The 18,407-nt window shown below is 36.7% G+C and overlaps 4 protein-coding genes across 4 annotated transcripts; 1 reads left to right on the top strand and 3 right to left on the bottom strand.

Annotated features, from left to right (window-relative positions):
- Positions 1–14: 14 nt before the first annotated feature.
- LOC135610978 (histidinol-phosphate aminotransferase, chloroplastic-like) lies at positions 15–6,102 on the top strand. The gene is made up of 9 exons (XM_065106141.1): positions 15–308; positions 790–877; positions 1,661–1,811; positions 1,936–2,033; positions 2,239–2,347; positions 2,548–2,705; positions 3,695–3,837; positions 3,925–4,065; positions 5,701–6,102. The coding sequence occupies exons 1-9, from the start codon at positions 87–89 to the stop codon at positions 5,830–5,832; spliced, it is 1,242 nt and encodes a 413-aa protein (XP_064962213.1). The 5' UTR covers positions 15–86; the 3' UTR covers positions 5,833–6,102.
- A 157-nt stretch (positions 6,103–6,259) lies between these two features.
- On the bottom strand, positions 6,260–7,594 carry LOC103982820 (transcription factor bHLH162). Its single transcript, XM_009399857.3, has 3 exons — positions 7,131–7,594; positions 6,683–7,000; positions 6,260–6,437 (listed from the first exon to the last, which is right to left on the bottom strand). The coding sequence occupies exons 1-3, from the start codon at positions 7,269–7,271 to the stop codon at positions 6,369–6,371; spliced, it is 528 nt and encodes a 175-aa protein (XP_009398132.2). The 5' UTR covers positions 7,272–7,594; the 3' UTR covers positions 6,260–6,368.
- A 1,605-nt stretch (positions 7,595–9,199) lies between these two features.
- Positions 9,200–12,437, bottom strand: LOC135609220 (protein NUCLEAR FUSION DEFECTIVE 6, mitochondrial-like). The gene is made up of 3 exons (XM_065102324.1): positions 12,223–12,437; positions 11,949–12,067; positions 9,200–9,401 (listed from the first exon to the last, which is right to left on the bottom strand). The coding sequence occupies exons 1-3, from the start codon at positions 12,423–12,425 to the stop codon at positions 9,382–9,384; spliced, it is 342 nt and encodes a 113-aa protein (XP_064958396.1). The 5' UTR covers positions 12,426–12,437; the 3' UTR covers positions 9,200–9,381.
- Positions 12,438–14,008: 1,571 nt separating this feature from the next.
- Positions 14,009–16,279, bottom strand: LOC103982818 (RNA exonuclease 4-like). Its single transcript, XM_009399855.3, has 7 exons — positions 16,212–16,279; positions 15,563–15,714; positions 15,344–15,474; positions 15,050–15,273; positions 14,700–14,906; positions 14,533–14,613; positions 14,009–14,447 (listed from the first exon to the last, which is right to left on the bottom strand). Exons 1-7 carry the CDS (start codon positions 16,241–16,243, stop codon positions 14,219–14,221), a joined length of 1,056 nt encoding a protein of 351 aa, XP_009398130.3. The 5' UTR covers positions 16,244–16,279; the 3' UTR covers positions 14,009–14,218.
- Between the last annotated feature and the right edge of the window lie 2,128 nt (positions 16,280–18,407).

Raw genomic sequence — 18,407 nt, forward strand, 5'->3', positions numbered from 1 at the left:
GGTCTCGATGACGGCCGTTACATTTCTAAGTTTCTTGACCGTTAGGGTTTAGGTAGAGCTTTTCTCGGATTGCTGCTGTGTCGCCTATGTTGATGGGTGTCATTGGCTTCTCCGTCGCTTCTCCTTCGCCCTCGGTCACCAAATTATATCACGATTTGCGGCATCTGAAGATAAATTCCGGGCGTTTTATGGCTTCGGCATTACCGGTGGAGCAAGTCGATCAGCCACCGAGTCGGTTGAGAGGTGATTCCTTCATACGCCTTCACCTCAGGCAGCTGTCTCCCTATCAGCCAATCTTGCCGTTCGAGGTGCAAAGCTGAAATCTTGCGTCGTTCTTTTACCTGTTTTAGCGCTAGCTGAACGATAAATTTGGCATCTTTACTGTGATCATGCAGTGTTTGTTTTATTTTCCCAGAGAGAAGCGCAATGGTTTTTGTAGGTTACGTCAACTGTGTAGCAATACATGTATCGATTATCTCAAAGGAGCCTTTGGTACATTATATTTGCATTACCAGTTCAGGTTTTATGGATTTGGAATTCTAAAATGGAGAGGAATCTTGGAGGAGTTAGCCACTGAGTGTTAGTTTCTTGACACAGTATTATCAACAGATGTTAGAATGCACTTCCTTATGATAAATTTTGATGATTTTAAGAGAAAATATAAGAAGCTAGCATAGTGGGTCAGAGTCTTATATGTAATGTGTTCTCTCTAACTTTAGTACAATTCTGCCACAAAACTTTTGGAATTGTTTAACATATGTAACACTGGAAATATCTTTCTATTTTCAGGTATTATCCACACGCCTTGGAAGAAAACCTGAAGACATAATCAAGCTAGATGCTAATGAAAATCCATATGGTCCACCTCCAGAGGCAAGTTGGGTTTTCTCTTTTATCAGATCAAAGCACCAAAAACCAAATAAAAATGCACAGATGCCCCATTTTTGGTTCTTATGTATATTACTAGCTCGACCTTGCATGCAAGCACATAATCACTGGATTTCATTTGTCATATGTCCCTATCTTACTTTCACATGGTAATAATGTCATGCTAAACATTATTAGCAACAGCAACTACCAAGCAGGCATCATATATTTGGATTGGACTACATGGCGCTTTTTGCTTTGGTTAGCTTTGTTAAGGCCAATGCAGCTGGTCAATTAAGGGCCAGTAGTTCCCTTTTTTCTAGTTTGTCTCTCTAGGTGTCCCATCTCTCCTAGCAGCATTGATCCGAATCAACTCACATCATGTTGTTTGTGTTTCTAGGGCTTCATCAATTGTGAAATATGTCTAAAAGGACACCTTCTGAATATTCATAACCAGTGTATCATTGAAAACTGTGAAAAAGTGAATATAAGTGATGAAAGAAGTGACAGAACTTCATGGATACACCTTTCTTTCTGTCTTAATACTTCCATTTCAAGGCTGGTAATTCTTATTGGTTATATTATAAATTTGAGGAATTGTCAACTTATATAGCATTCAAACTATGGTCACTATCTTCTGGTGCAGATGAGCTTCTTTGCTGTTAACATAACCTTTAGTGCTCTCTGAATTATGAATTGTTATATGAATTTTTGTTAGAAAAGGAAGATACTATTGATTACGACGACTAAGATTGTCAAAAAGCTGTCATACTAACCGATAATTTATAGGTAGCTGAAGCATTGGGATCATTAAAGTTTCCTTATGTTTATCCTGACCCTGAGAGCCGCCATTTGCGTGCTGCTCTAGCTGAAGATTCAGGCCTTGAATCCGATTATATACTTGCTGGATGTGGTGCAGATGAGCTAATTGACTTGATCATGAGGTTAGAACTACATTGCCTTTGGTTTAGCCTTTGAACTGGGCCATTTCTTATATTTAAATATTTTTATTCTATATTGAAAGATCTATCAAGTGATATTATTCTGACAATGCCTCATCTTCAATAGATGTGTCCTTGATCCTGGTGATAAAATTGTGGATTGTCCTCCTACATTTACTATGTATGAGTTTGATGCAGCAGTCAATGGAGCACTGGTCATCAAGGGTACATTTTTAGTTGAACTTCAATAACCTTTTCATACATCTTAATTTTTAAGCATCATGTTCATTAAGTTTCATAATGCTTCATCTTTATGTTCTTGTTCTAGAATGTCTTATCCTGCACTATCAGAGACATTCTATCAATCATGATAAATATTTTAATCAAGTCACAACATGTTTTTACCTATTTACATACTAATTCCATGCAGTCCCAAGGCAGTCAGATTTTTCTTTGGATGTTCCACAAATTGTTGAAGTCGTGGAAAAGGAACAGCCAAAGTGTATTTTCCTTACATCTCCAAACAACCCTGATGGAAGGTATATTAATATGCTCTTAATTTGTTTTGTTCTTTTCTCGTAGGGTAAGAATTTACGGAAGCATTTATGTAAAGGCTTCATACAGAGTTGTCTACATATTATGTATCTGAATCTACTTGGAACTTCTTATGTGAAGTGTGTCTAATCATGTATTCTCTTACATTGGTTATTATTTGGTTGCAATCATATTCCTTGTCCAGTATTATCAGCGATGAAGATCTCCTACAGATTCTCAATCTGCCAATCCTGGTTGTGCTGGATGAAGCATACATTGAATTCTCTGGATTGCAATCAAAGATGAAGTGGGTGAAGAATCATGAGAACTTGATTGTCCTCCGAACCTTTAGCAAACGAGCAGGTAAGGAATGTTCTATTCGTATGTTGTCATATCAATCTTAAGAGGCTTGCAAAAGAAATGAGCCTTAAAAGGGGCCTATGTGAGTTGTGAATTCTCCATTATCAGATGTCTATGAAAATCATTACTATGAATAATTGGTGAAATTTCACCAAATGTAAGGGTAGAGTCAGAATGACTAACAAAGTAAAAGCAAAGGGCTCTTTTTCATATGCCAATTCTTGCAACAGTTAGGTGATGTAAGTCAGATTAGTGGTGTAAGGAGATGTAAAAAAGACCTAAGAAGACTATCAGAAACTGTAGAAGTGACTTGATTGCTTTTAGCTTTCCAGGTGATATTGTGTTCACTTGTAAAGATACATGTAGCAGACCCCAAATTGTTGGGACCTACAGCAACTTGCTATTGTGTTGGTTGACATCCAAAGGCAAGTAGGGCAATTTGGTAGTTGCTAGATATTTCATGATTTCCTCTCTTTTTTTCCTTCTAGGATGTAAATGGTGTATCCCACTCCAAGACTTCCAACATTGTTGGCCATTGTAAGTGAAGGTCAGAGACTTCTTCTAAATCCCGAGAAGACATGATCTGATGAAGTATTGGCAATGGATTATTTATGCATCCACAAGTTCTGATATAGAAGTGCATAATGCATGTAGTTTGTCCATGCAAGACAAGGAGCACATGATATAACACAGGACTTTGGAGAGGTAGCATAAGAAGCGAACAGTTGCGAGTAATCGATTAGTCAGCTGCTGATAATGATTTGCATGTACAGTAATGGAACCAACATTACTGTATAGCAGTGATGAAATAAATGGTGGCTTTGCGGGATTTTTGTTCAGAATTCTTTTTGCATCTATTAGATCTGCTCGTATCTAAATGTCTTGCTTGGATTCTTATGACTGTTATAAAACTCCCACAAGCTGAACTTTTCTCCATCTTTTCCTTTCTAGCAAATGATGTGATATTTATTTTCTGGTTGGCGCTGAAACAGGTTTAGCTGGACTTCGTGTGGGCTATGGAGCATTTCCTCTTAGCATGATCGAATATTTATGGCGTGCAAAGCAACCTTATAATGTGTCCGTTGCAGCAGAAGTTTCTGCATGTGCGGCATTGCAAAACCCTGACTATCTGGAGGTGTATTTTTCTTGTGATTTTTTCATTGATCCTCTGCTTTAACTTTAACTAGTATGTGTTATTCTACCCTCTCTTTTCTTTTTCCAGAAAGTGAAAAATTCTCTGGTGCAAGAAAGGGAAAGATTGTTTAGTCTTCTGAAGGAAGTGCCCTATCTGAAGCCATATCCAAGCTATTCCAACTTCATTTTATGTGAGGTTACATCTGGAAAGGATGCTAAGAAACTTAAGGTAATTTATCTTGCAAATAATTTCCGAATGATCACTATGGATTCTTCATTATTTGCTTAAGTCTGCTCAATCCACATGCCACTTTTTTCTTTTTTTTGCAAAGGAAGAAACTTTTATTCACACAAAAACACGGCTACAAAAAGCACCCTCCTCATCTGAGGATTCAGTCTTACAAAACTCAAAATGTAAGCTTCCCTTCCACACAAAGGTGGAGTTGGTAGTTTGGACAAAATTTGCTAACCAATTAGCAGGTCTATTTGCATCCCTATATATATGACTGAAAGTAATTGACTGAAATGTTGAAGCTAAATCATGTATGTCCCTGACACAATTCAACATTTGCCAAGGGGAGTTCATAGCTTTATTGATGGCTTCAATATCCATCCTTGAGTCGGATTCCATTTGGATACAAGAAAACCCAGCCTGTTTAGCAGCCCTTAGCCCTTCCAGGATTGCAATCACCTCACTGTCAATATGCATTAAAAAAATGGTAAATTAAAGTTATCGCAATCATACATCTTACTTTCCTCAATTGGGCAAAATGGTTCATAAATCACAAATCATTCTCTTTTTTAGCTTTTACAGCATTTGTGGTAAAAAAATAATATTCTAAGTTGCTTATGATATAATTTTTAAATTTGTTGGCTTTATTAAATTCTTGATAATGTTGATTTTACATGATTCCATAAGGGATTTAGACAGGAATCAATGGTTTATTGTTGTTAAATGTTAATCAACTACTTTCTGAGAAAAGGGTTCTGTTTATTGTATTGGCCGATAGTGTTATTGTAAGGTTTTGGTCCATGTTATTTGAAATATATATTTCTTCTTTTAGATCAAGGTGACTACAGTCAAAATTATGGAAATAACATTTCTATTTGTACAAGGTTGTCTATTGACTCTTTGGTTCAATTTAATTGCCTTGTATCTGCTTAGGTTGTCTCCGAAGTATGACATCAATTTCATCATTCAAATATCTTCTTAAAATGAGTGACATAGGTGAATATATACATATCTATGTTATAGATATGATTATATCTATGCAGGTATATATGTTATGTATACTTACAGATACACACATACGCGCATGGACAGTCAACATGCTTGGTTCAAGTTCTATTATTCATGCTCAACCCAGCCACAAAACTGATGCAACCATGCTGCGAACATAGCATGTTTATCCTGCAGTTCTTTCTTGAACAATGCAAATGGCTAACTTCAGTTTGAATAAATTATCCAAAGAAGACCCAAGAAAACAATGGACAAATATTTCATGTTCTGGTGATATTATATTAATCATCAGAAGCAGTTCTAATATCGTGCATTAATGTTTGTTCGATACTAGGGTCTTCATTGTTCCAAGACAGAATTCTGAATCATGTGGATAAAGCTCCTAGAAAACAAGGTGCTATCCGAGTCTCTGTGTTGCTTGGACACACGAACTGAATCAAAATGATGATGCTCTAAAGTGGCACAGAGCATCATCACAAAAGTCATTCGAATTTCATGTGGACAAGTTCAATGTCACTCGTTAACAAATTCTTTCTTAAAATGATCTGATACCACAAAGGGTACATGATTTTATTTTTGCATTTCAATTAAAGAGTTGTTACATCTGAGAACTTTCTTTTGCAGGAAGATCTAGCGCAAATGGGTGTGATGATTCGGCACTACAATAAAAAGGAGCTAAAAGGCTATGTCCGTGTTACTGTTGGGAAGCCAGAGCATACAGATGCCCTGATGGAATGCCTTAATCTACTCCATTAATCAACTTCCCTGCCCAAAGATCTCCTCCATGCACCAAATATTTGCCTAATGACGAAGCGAAACACAAAAAGATGTCTCATTGTCTGAGCTTAATTATCCTTCGAGTTGGTGCATCTATTCATCCTGCAAAGTGATTCATTGGAAGATGTTGTGGTCGTTGATTTGTGTGCGTATGCTTCATCATCATTGAAGTGGTGGATTGGATTCCCATGTTTCATGCTCGAAGATATTCACTCTTAAGGAATTCCATATCCGTCTTATCCTGTTTCATTGAGTGCATCTCAGCTCTTTTATTTATCATGATGTGACCTTTAATGGAAAGAGCAATGTTCAATTTCTGCTGATACAAGAGAAGTATCCAATTCATACTCTGTACCCAAAAAGGTACTACAGCAACAGCCAAAAACACAAGAAGACGCAAGAAGAACATACATCTGTCCAAGTGAGTGTGATACTGGAATATTTCTTAGGTAAAAGTTATACATTCATGTATCCTCATGAATCTGACAAACCATACTTCTGTCCAAGTGAGAGGCTTAGTTGATCAAGTCCTTCAATCTCTCATATACACTTGAAGCCTCCAATCCAATTCTGGAGCTAACAGCCTGCAAACAACAGAAATAGCAGCTCATAACATGCATTGCTCAACGTTGTAGGCTGACAGGAAAATGTATGAAATTTCAGACCGAGCTATGTCGATCTTAAATTTTAGATTAAGAAACACAAGTTATTTGTTTTGAGGCATTCAGTCGGCCTTAATTTGAAGTTCTGAACCATCCAAACGAATGAAAACCTTGTGAGCAAACTACTATAAACAAAGGAACAAAAACAAAAGGGGGTTTCTGAGTACCTGTGAATGTATTGTGTGGTAGATCTTGTCGCCCACAATTGAGAAGTTGGCAGTAACCACTTCAGCGCCTTCTTCCTCAATGACATTGATCACCTCATGGAACATGAACCTCTTGTTTAGATCGCTTATCACGAGTATCTCCAAGTTCAGATCCTGGTGTCTTACTTCAATAATTGGTGATGCAAACCTCATTGTCGTTTCACTTCTGACTGTGCTCGTCTGCATGAGCTTTCTCTGCTTCAGCCTTTCAATCCTTTCACGGAGTTTTTTGATGTAAGATGTGGCTTGATCGAAGTTGTCTTGTTGTGTTAATACATCCTGCAACATAGAATGATGGAAACAACATCTGAGAAAGGCACCACTCAAATCGGCAACTGGCCTCCTTCGAGGGCGTACAGAATGAAATAGAGGAGTATTTACTGGTAGATAATAGACGCAAGACGCTGACCTTTGAAATGGTTCTGTGTTCTTCGGGAATGATGGAGGAAAGCTTGAAGCACAAGCTCTTCATGTGCATTCTCCTATACTTCTCTGTTGTCTTCCTCTCCACCTTACTGTTTGCTCCCCCACCGCTACGGCTCTTCATCATCTCTCTCTTCCTGCACTTAACTCTCTCTCTCTCTCTCTCTCTCTCTCTCTCTCCAACTCTCCGCCAGCCAGCAGCAGGCCAAATGAAGCGAGAGAGAGAGAGCCTTTGTTGGCTTGAGGATGCTGCATGGCTCCTAGTAGATATATAGTAACAGAAGAGCCATGTTTCACGTGACCTTCACCAGCAGGAGGAAGGAGGAGAGAGAAACTTGCGGGTGGGAACGGATTCGAGAGGAAGGGGCTTGAGAAAGGAAGATGCATAATTGACCAGTTTCCCAACGCAAGGAGACAGTTCAACCTTTTCAACCAAAACGCTTACGCCGGCCATAATCCATTTCTATCTTGGACGAATTCATGGAAAAAACGCATTAGATATATATATATATATCTAATGGATAATGACTTCTTATTTGTCTTAACAATGCTCCATTTTTATTTAATTCCTACCTATGATATCCTTGATTTGATAGTTCGTCATCTATCCCTTTTTTTTCTCCCTTTTCCTCTTTTATTCTATGGATCAATATTTTTATAATTTTTTTACGCTATATTATTGTGTTTTCGGCAATATCCGAAAAATACTATGCCATAATACAAAATAATATTTTTGTACCATGTTATATTGAAAATAGTATGACTATATTTAGAAATATATTTATATTTTAAATATATAATTAGAGAAATTAACTTCAGTGACTGTATTAAAAATTATATTTTAAATATGCATTGAATACATATTACAATTGCTTGGTAAAATTATATTTCGAAATTCTATTGAATAATTTATAGAAAATTTATCTTTTCAATATTTATTCAAAAAGAATACATATTTTTAATTTAAATTAATAAGTAAATAAAAAAAATAAATATATTAATCTTCTAAAAAATTTATATGATAAAAAAAATATAATAATATAATAAATTACAATAATATTTAAAAATAAATAAATACAATTTTATCTTATAGAAAATATAAATCATGTTAGCTTCCCACTAAATTAATTTGGTATTCTTATACTTTTAGATAATAACACAAAATCAAAAAAGAAAGTGTTTTCTTAATTAGCCCTTCTATTTTCTTAGATTTCTAAATTCAGAGAAGAAAAAAACGACAAACAAAAAAAAGAAAAAAAAAAAGTCTTTTTTTTTTTAAATTGAAAGAAATATAAGGGGTGGTAATTAATTAAGATCTTCCGACTTCGACCCACATCTGGTCTGCTTCCAAATTGTCTATCCACATGACATTAAAAAACATCCCACTTTGACCACCACAAGTTTTCCATGTGTACGAAGCCAGCGTTGTGGTCAAGCAAGCAACCCCATACATACCCCCTACCGCATATACTCACCGGGGGTGATCAAGTTCGAACCCCCGATTCATTTGTTCACAAAAAACGCATGCTTTGGACCTGATCGGTTCACGTAAATTGCATTATCGGGGCGAACTCCAATACGTACATACATCGTTCGCAATATCCGATTGCACCTACGTTACGATGCTTTGACCTCGATTTCCTTCGATAAGTAAAACGCCTACAAACACAACTTTTTGATCCAACAGAAATTAAAGTCAACAAGCATCGAGTCTCGTTTCATACCATCACTTGGAATCTTGTCGAGTATATATCCATTAGCATTTGATCTTTCAGCATCGCAACATCTACCTCAGCATAGCAAATGGTCATCGGGTTGCAGATGACGGAGACTTTGGTTGACCTTTCCGACGCACTGCCCACAAGCAAGCATGTTAAGACCGGCAGAAATAGTATATTACGATCCCCAAACCTTGCACGTCTAAATAACTGAAACACTCCAATCCGAAAGGTGACCCAAACATATCAATAAATTTTGACAAATAGTTCGATCACCATCAGATTTGGCATGCCAGGGGGAAGGATGAAAAGCGCATTCCTAATACAAGTCCAGAAATGCATGTTGAAATATTTCTTTAATGGTGAAACTGAAATCCAACATAATTTCATTTTACAAGATAGACTCGAGATCAGCATCCGAAGCAGTAGTGCCTTCTAATTAAGTACATCGTCCCAGGTAAAAAAAAATACCCCCTGTCGGTCCTCATCAGGGTGTTTGTTTCGAGTTTATCTCTGATGTCATAGAGGCGTCGCAAAACCTACAAAAAGTAATAGGCAGAAAACATATCAACATCAGCCAGCGCACTTCGCTGATGCAATCAAATGATTTGCATGTTCAAGATGACAACAACAAATGTTTATGATACCACAGAATGGTAGATATGTTTGGGGACACGATTTCATGTTAGAGAGATGATAAATCATTTGTGACTTCGTCCAAACAAATCACAAAGCATCTTTGTGTTTCTGAAGTTTTTGGGAAATTGAAGAAACTCCATGACAGCCAAATGACTACTGCCACAAATGCAGCTTGGGCTTATTCTTTTTTTTGTTTTTCTGGCACCACTACATCAAACCCATAGCATGTGAAACAATAACAAAAGTTTTGCAGAAATAACACAAAAATAATAAAACTAAACCAGATCTGAAGGCATCAAATTTATTGTGCTTCTTAGGTGGACAGGGAAAATACAGAAAAAAACTTATCACTTTCTTTTTTAAAATAAAAATTCCCAATTTATGCAACAGAACAGGAGTCCAACAAGCATGTATGGTACTTAAACAAACAAAATTTAAGCATTCTACCACAACCAGAGAATAAAAAATTACTATACGGATAAGGACAACATTTCAATAAATTTTCATCATAATATATATAACATTAGGCCAATTCCTTCCATATAGTGAAACCATGGAATTCATTTGCACCTACAGTTAATTAATTCTTCTGAGGAAAGTTAAATGATTTCATGTTAAACCCTGCAAATAAGAAATATAATCAATAAACAAAACTATTAAGGAACCTCTACGACCATAAAAACCATAACGAACAAGCAAGTTTCCTTAAAGGGGGTGTTTGGTTGCCTGCAGCTAAAAATGATTATAAGCAGCCTTTGTAGGCAAAACAAAGGTCCAAAGTAGCAGAGTTGTAGATGAAGCTGTTTAGATGTCAGCATGTACTGTTGTTACTTATGGCTGCAACAAAGGCAGAAAAGGCAATGACCGATAAAGAGGAAGGACGTGATGACAATGATCGTGTGGACTAAGGCAGAGGAGAATAGGAGGAAACAATTTGTGAGAGAGAAGAAGGGTATCCATATTCTATTTTTCCTTGCAACCAAACATGCAAATGTGACATGAGGTTTCAAGAAAATTGAGGTTTCGTTGCATGTACACAAGCTTCGAGTGGATTTGCCTGTAGGCAAACAACTGCTTGCAAGTATATTACTTACTGCAAATAGACTTGCAAGCGGCTGAATGCCCCCAAGATAACAGAGGACCAAAAAGGGAAAAATAAGTTAAATATCTTGAGTTCCTAAGCCAACCCATACATGAACAAGGATCTAAAAGCAAATAGGACTTCCAAAATCAGTCAGATGAAGAAAGATTCAAAATTTCTAGACATTGAACATTTCATCCTAATAACCTTGTCAAAACTAAAACATGTAAATCAAATAAAACTAACCTAAGCAAAACATAAAGCAAACTAAGCACTTCTGCTACAACAAATGATGCCCTCACCGTCTCCAATTAGAGAGTACTTATGGGTGAACATGCTTATTTATAAATGTTAGATGCTTACTTGCAGGAGGAACCGACCAATCATAACCAAAACCAACAAAGACTTAGATAAATTCTTTCGATATAGCATAGATGGTTGTTGGATTGGAAACAAGTCTTTTATCAAATAAAGTTTTTGACTATCTTTAAGAAAATCCACAAAATTGACCTTCTGTCCTCTCCATAACTGTTCTTCATTTTTGATATATTGAACTCCACACCCTCGTGTTGCAGAGAGTCGGATGCTTTTTTGCTAGTATCAACTAACTCTTTCTCAATTTACACGAACCACTAGTCTTTCGACCTCCAGAATTTTGACATATTAAATTCATCACCCATCCTAAGATTCTTTACCAATAACTGCACAGGCTTGAACAAAGCAATGGATTAATCATGATAAATATAACTAGAAAAGAACAACTTCTTTTCTTTTGTGTAGGAAAGGGCACAAATTGAATGGCCATTAAGACAAATAAAGAATTTGATGTTGAGAATATCCAAGGTCACTAATTATTTTTTCCTTCCTAAGTTTGTGGCTGAAGACGATTACTTCTTCATAGAACTACGCAGTTAACAATTGAATAAATCTTCATGTCAAAACACAACTTAGCAACCACTTGTATAATTAACCGATGCATCTATTACACAGAATAGGATAAGTTGCAGGAATAGAACAAACATTGTTGATTGCTTTTAAAATGTAGCTTATATTGTGACGAAAACATAACAACCAAAGTAACCATTTTAGTATTGTGAGAGGTTTATGCTAGTTGTACTTTATGCAAAAATAATTGGTGCAATCTTGGTAGGTGACACCGTCGAGTACTAGCACAACAGGTCTATGCTAGCATGACCTCGTATGAGATGGTTAAATCAGTGCTGCATTCCTTAGCAAGATGAACTTCTCTTTCTTCTTCACAGGAAAGTAAAGCAGCCAAACTATTGCCAAACATTGGCTGATGGTAAGGCAACCTGAAGCGCCAAACGTGAACAACAGAAAAGAAGAGAGAGCATAAAGGGGTTACCTTCTGAAAGCCAAGTCCAACCTCCAGGTCTTGTGGAGAGCATAGAAGTGAGCAATGCCGTAGCAGTAGCACTGTGAAAAGGCATCAAAGACTGTGCACAACCCAACTCAACGGGGGACCTATAGAATCTAATCCGTCAGACTTCACAAATATGGGAGAAGTTGGAATTAAGATGAAGACAAAGAAGATCTATTAATGAACAGTTCCGGATGGAGAAGCTGATGAAAAAAAAAAATGATCGAAGATAGTAGGAAAAGATGAGAGGGATAGGTACCTTGAGATCCCGAAGGGAAGCCGGCCGCGAGGGAGTCGAGCAAAGGCCCGAACTGAAGGAGAAGAAGAAGAAGGAGAAGCTCTCAAGGTGGCGGCAATGGAGAACGGAGCAGAAGAAATGGATCGGTTTGCGAGGGCTTTTCGTGCGCCGGCTATTCCCGCCGCCATGGCTCCTTCCGTCCGTCCCTTTAGGTGTCCGAGCATGGTTCACCACGATATCAATTGACGCGAACTGAGTTCAAGTTCAGTAAGCAACAAATTTATTTAATTATAATAAGATATTTTTTATTTTATATGTTTAAAAATATGTGTTTAATTTTTTATAAAATCGATTATTTTTTTTATAAAATCGATTCAAATTAAACCAAAAAATTAAAGCAAATCGGAACTAAACCTGAATTGAATTAGTACAGTCTGAACCAATTTATCAATGGTTTGATTTTGAAGATTATAAACAGTTCTTATTTGGAGTACCCTCGATTAAATAGAACACAAATGATTTTAATTTAAAAGATATTAATTCGATTAAGTTCAGTTTCTTATGCTCTTTAGTAATTTAAATCGATTAATTAAGCTGACCTAAAAGATTCAATTTTATAAATGGTGTGAATTTAATTTCATAAATATTATCGTGTCATCTAATTGAACCAAGATTCGAATTAAACTAGTTCGTTTTAAAAAATATATTTTTAAAATTACTTAAAATTATAATTGATTTTGAATCTAATTGATTAGATAGATTCGAATCAATTCTAATTTGAACTATCTTATTTTAACTGGATCGAATCGAAATAATGATTCAATTGGATTCGATCAGCCTTAATTCTTAATGAAACAAAATTTCAACTAAAAACTGCTTATTAATGGCTTTGAATCATTTACAAATCTTTTTACCAAGTTTTAAGAATAAATTTAATTTTAAATAATTTTTATAAATATGGCACACGTAGAAATATTATAGCACCATGTGACAATTCTATTGTAATATGATTCTAACAAAAAAATTTGTTTTTATTTTATTTTATGATGAAGTTAGAATAAATTTATATAAAAATTAATATATTTTAATATATTATATGAATGTGTGTAACTTAAGTATAACTTGAATGAAATAGATCCAACATGAATCCAACTTGAATCAACCTAATCTGAATCGAACCGATCCACATATCTATTAAGCTCGAAAAGCTTGATTCAAGGGCCTTAAGGAAATTTTTTAAGGAAAATGATATCTATTGGTAAAAACAAAATATATGTAGAATCATATGATAAAAACCTATTATAATAAGTTCTTTTTGATAATTTACTAAAATTATAATAAAAGATACTTTATTTTTAGGCTTTTTAAGGATAGCCTAATAAAAACTTAGATATAATGATATATTTATCAACTTAGAAAGAAAATCCCACAATATAGAAATAAGGGCTATGGGCAATATGGTGACTTACATTCGCAAGGTGATGAGTGAAAAATGAGCAAGCATGCATCGGTGCCCAGACACTTGATGCCAAGTGACGAGCGACGATAAAACTGAAGAAGTAAAAAAAGTCTATCGTCGTCTCCCTTCTTAATACACAATCAACAGAGCAATGAGCAACATGATGAAAGCAACAAGCAATGACGAAAAACATTTATGAGATTACATGAAATATGAGCATAGGAAAAAAAAAATTACAAACAGGAAATATCTACTGATTTTTTGTTTAAAAAAATCACCCTACAATAATTTGGATATGATTCCAAGAATCCAAGATTTTCAAGACAATTAAAAATAGAAGAGGTGTACTAATGGAATTGGTAACTAACCAAAATAAATCTTGGTAATTACCTTCTTTTATCTGTGCCAAAATAAAATCCAATCTGCAACTTAAAAAAGAAAAAAAAAAAAGTAAATAGATTACATGACCGGGTGCCGCGGACCCCTTGACAGCTGCAGCACTGCAACCTGCATAGCAGGCATTACTACATTGGGTGCAGTCACCAGACGATATTACGGTTAAGAGTCCAAGCACCAGCAGTAATAATCGGATGATGAGAGTTCCAGTAATGCTTCCGGTGTCATCTTCTCCAGCTCCTGTTGCCTCCAAGATGGATAATTATTACGGTTCTCTCCGGAGCCCGAAGAGTAGTCTCGGGGATGATTCTGCGAGCGCATCCTGACGTAAAGCCTCATTGCAGCCACACAGTCATCGTATGGATCTTGTGTTCCAGTTTGGATGTCATAACTGCAGGTGAACAGTAGATGAGGTGAAGTAAAATCATGATCTGGCTTCTAAAGAATGCTACATGTATCTTATATGTACTCCTCACCCAAGGTAGGTTTGCGTCAGATGCTTGAGCGAGTTGCTGAGCTTGCTAGTTTTCAGCAATGGTGGATAGGTTGCTGTGTCTCTGTGCCAAGAAAGATGATCAGTAAACAAGAATGGTTCGTGGGAAACAAGCTTGGACATATGTGATGGAATGCAGGAGTTACGTACCTGATCAAGAATTCAGGGTATTCAACTCCGAGGCAGTCGAGGTCGTGATCCAAACCGTGTCCGACGAGGATCCTTGCGTTCCCACCCCGAGATCGTATCTTCCAGATCGGTTCTCCGTTGCTAAGCAAGTCCTGAATCCTCCTCTGTGCTTGCTTCAGCGGCATTGCGTCCCTCAAGTGTTCGGGTCTTACACCTGTCGTTCCATACCTGGGAAAGATTGAAGTGTCAAGGATTCGTGTTGTTCTATCTTACGGCAACTTGGATAAACGCTGATGCCTTGTTATGAGTTCGATGCTGGTCACCAACTTTGTTCAGAGGAATTCAAAAAGGGAAAAAGAGGCGCACGACACCTGTAGTTTGTCACCGGGATTAGGGGCTTGATGTAAGTCTGGAAAATGATGTTTTCATCTTCCCCGATCAGGAAGACCCTTGCGCAAAGATCTAACGATCCGTCACTTCCTCCTCCGACCATCGTGCAGCCTAAAGCAATTACCTTGGAACCTTGCATTCGTGTGCCATGATCCGACGAGCTTGGACCCTGAAAGCTCAACCTCGACATCCGAGAGACAAGCCCCTGAAAGAAGAATAATTCCTTTTAAGATTCACTTGGCACGCGACAGATCTGTTGCTTTTAGATTACTCACCGGAACAGCACAGGAGAGTTGGCATGTTCCACGGTGAATTCGAAGAGCATTTGGACAATGGAAGATGTCCAAGCATAAATCACATCCTCGAGTGCTGAATATCCTTGCACATTCAATCTTCGGAAGTGGTCCTTCAAGAAAGAGATAGGATCGATTCTAACATCTACAACAAAAATAATTGAAGAATCCCAATTCCTTTTAACTTCATACATAGCTCACCTATTAGATGTTCCCTGAGAGATTCAAGATATCTGCATTGCTTTTGGCATATCCCACACTTCGGCTCATGCACCGAGTGAAATGAGGCCCTCATATGTTCCACCAAGTGCTCCACTTTGTTGTATTGCCTGAAACATGCTGCGCATTTGTTCCTAGGGTGCGTTTTACAGTCAGATTTTGATGATCATGGAGAATCATACAAGGAGCTTCACTTCAGTTTCTTTATAATTTGCTGTATCACCATAAATTAAGAAATCTTGATTTCGGAAATAGGAACAGGTAAAGAACTGCAAGAAAAGGCGAGGCTAAGATGTGGATATTGTGGTGTAAGGCTGCTGCTCACTTTAGAAACATAGACTGCATCAGTTAGGTAGAGTCGATCATCTTATGCAGTAGTAGTAAACTAGTGAATTCCAGCAAGAACAAATCGACGATATACTAGCAGTTAAAAAGGCTGAAGTTGCAACATGTAAAAGAAAATACTATGAAATGATACTTTAATCTGAAAGAAGTTGATCTACCTTTGGCATTAATGTCTAAAACGTCAGTTCATACTGTAGACTTATTAAGTAGGGTATATTACGAAAAGACAAGCACATGGATGTTCCACAAACGATACAGTGTACGTGAAGAAGAAATGGTGGCGTACCTAATAGTCCCAGAATCAGGCGTGTTATCCATGACTGGTCTATGTAGCTCTATGCCACCAGAGGGAAACCACTCGAGGCTGGTTGCAAAGAAATGGAGTGTTGGTACCATATTTATACACACAGCTAGCAATAGCTGGGAGGTGTATAGAGATGCAAGAGAAGAGTGTTGAACTGGAGAAGATGTTCCATCTCTGTAGATTAAGGTGGTGATTTCCTGATCCAATTCCCAGCCTTGAAGTGATGTCTTGATTGAACTAGACTTAGGATCGTCCACGAAATATATTGTCCAGAATCCGAATCCATAAAAGGGAAACTCTCATGAAGGAATCGTTCAAGACATAGAGCCAGCTAAAATTTTTGACAAGTATTCTTGGTGCAACACGCAACCCTTTTAGTTTGGTCCCACTCGATTCCTCCCCTTCAAAGATGCGCGGTCAAAAGAACTGGTGGAAGAGAAAGTAACTGGATTCCAGGTCCACACCATGCAACATCTCTTTGACCGTAAAGTTCTCTACGGTAAAGTTGATGGTTATGGCCAGTGTAACCATCAACACATACCTATAATCTAATGTAGCTAATCAGTCTATGAAAATAAATCAAATAAAGAAGAATGAATTATCATAGAATCAACCGAATATATATAAGTGCAACTCAACCTCAGGCTTATGAATCTTGGGTTAGTTATGTTATTTGGGTTGTCCAATATATCAAGTATATTCATGAGGCTTATGAATTGGGTCTTAAACTATTCATCGAAAAATTTATAGTAGTTTACTTTGATAATATTTTAATCTACAGTCATAGGTCATAGTAGGAAAGAACATATGTCCTAAATCTTAATTGTTTTGTAAGATAACAAGTTATATATCAATATGAAGAAGTGTGACTTCTAGACAAATCCATTGATCTTCTTGGGGTTGATTGTGAGTATCGATGAGATTCATGTTATTTGAGAATGGTTACTACGAAGATTATTATAGAAGTGAGGAGCTTTCATGAGCAGCCGATAAGCACGGGAGACAATGTGTTCGAGGAAGAATATATAGTTTTAGTATACTTGTGAAAATAGAGATTTCCCATGGACATTTATAACAAATTGAAGTAATATGATCCCTACAAGGTCTTAAAGAAAATCAATAACAATGCTTGTGATTGATTTACCAGATAATTGAGGGATTTTAGAGACCTTCCATGACTATTTTCTAAATGAAAATCTATTATATACAAACATAAACTCAAGGATGTTTTCCTAAATGGAGGGGATTAATACAGAACAAATATAAGAAGATCATTTTTAAAGAGCCTAAAATTACTTGCTTATTATTTTATTTATCTTACATTATTAATTTTTATATTTATATTTTTATTATTATTGTTAGTTAGTTAGTTTTCAACACCTAGAACTAATATAAATAAAGACCTCATCTAAACATATAAAATCATCAGAAAAATAATATCTTTAAATATTATTTTTTTTTTTTCTGTGAGGAATTAATTTCTCTCGTCCTATCTTGTAAGTTTAATTTATCAGAATTAGTAGCAATTTCTTAATTTTGTTTTGTTTCTGTTCCAGATGCCACTCCCGCAAGCTATAACTGCTAACGCATCATGCTTATGAAGAGACCATTTTCGGGAGTATCTAAATATAGGAGTATCTAAATATCTAAAGAAACAGATAGGCAACGTTACATTTCTTTCTCTGTTAGATGCTCTTCTTTTTAAAGTAGTAGAATATATCCATGTAAATTTTGGACTTTTTGACCGCCATCGAAAATGTTTTACACACGTTTTAAAGCGATGGATGTGAATATGGGACTGTAAAGCACAAGAAATGTGACCCAGCCTATTTGGCCCAACCTTAAACGCCAGCCCAAGTGCCGCTGCTTATGAGGCTTAGCCTACTCGGCCCAGCCTTAAAGGCCCGTGTGGCCCACTCCGTGCTGGTCGTTCCTTTTCAGAATTAATAAAATAGAAAAACTATATGTACGATTTTGAACGGAAAAAGGCTGCCAGAAAAGCCGAATCGCCCGTAGCAAGTTTCGTGTCTAATGTGGCCCTTCAAACACACGACGGGAGCGGGACCCACAGCACGCCGGTGCCCATCAGTTCTGTCCTTCGTCGTTTTGCCCCTGAAAGTTAACTCGGGCCAAGTCGGTTCGAAATCAAGATATATGGCAAAAGTCTGTTGGATAATA

This window comes from Musa acuminata, chromosome BXJ2-4, assembly GCF_036884655.1.
Source record: "Musa acuminata AAA Group cultivar baxijiao chromosome BXJ2-4, Cavendish_Baxijiao_AAA, whole genome shotgun sequence".
Lineage (NCBI taxonomy): Eukaryota > Viridiplantae > Streptophyta > Magnoliopsida > Zingiberales > Musaceae > Musa > Musa acuminata.

Excerpts from the sequence above, each read along its gene's own strand:
- LOC135610978 (XM_065106141.1), top strand. The coding sequence starts at position 87 with ATGTTGATGGGTGTCATTGGCTTCTCCGTCGCTTCTCCTTCGCCCTCG. Across the intron at positions 2,034-2,238 it reads TGGAGCACTGGTCATCAAGG|TCCCAAGGCAGTCAGATTTT; the intron begins GTACATTTTTAG and ends AATTCCATGCAG. Across the intron at positions 3,838-3,924 it reads AAAACCCTGACTATCTGGAG|AAAGTGAAAAATTCTCTGGT; the intron begins GTGTATTTTTCT and ends TTCTTTTTCCAG.
- LOC103982820 (XM_009399857.3), bottom strand. The coding sequence starts at position 7,271 with ATGATGAAGAGCCGTAGCGGTGGGGGAGCAAACAGTAAGGTGGAGAGG. Across the intron at positions 7,001-7,130 it reads AACACAGAACCATTTCAAAG|GATGTATTAACACAACAAGA; the intron begins GTCAGCGTCTTG and ends TCTATGTTGCAG. Across the intron at positions 6,438-6,682 it reads ACCACACAATACATTCACAG|GCTGTTAGCTCCAGAATTGG; the intron begins GTACTCAGAAAC and ends TGTTGTTTGCAG.
- LOC135609220 (XM_065102324.1), bottom strand. The coding sequence starts at position 12,425 with ATGCTCGGACACCTAAAGGGACGGACGGAAGGAGCCATGGCGGCGGGA. Across the intron at positions 12,068-12,222 it reads CTTCCCTTCGGGATCTCAAG|GTCCCCCGTTGAGTTGGGTT; the intron begins GTACCTATCCCT and ends TAGATTCTATAG. Across the intron at positions 9,402-11,948 it reads TTGGACTTGGCTTTCAGAAG|GTTTTGCGACGCCTCTATGA; the intron begins GTAACCCCTTTA and ends TACTTTTTGTAG.
- LOC103982818 (XM_009399855.3), bottom strand. The coding sequence starts at position 16,243 with ATGGATAACACGCCTGATTCTGGGACTATTAG. Across the intron at positions 15,274-15,343 it reads AACTCTCCTGTGCTGTTCCG|GGGCTTGTCTCTCGGATGTC; the intron begins GTGAGTAATCTA and ends TTCTTCTTTCAG. Across the intron at positions 14,907-15,049 it reads ATCCCGGTGACAAACTACAG|GTATGGAACGACAGGTGTAA; the intron begins GTGTCGTGCGCC and ends AATCTTTCCCAG.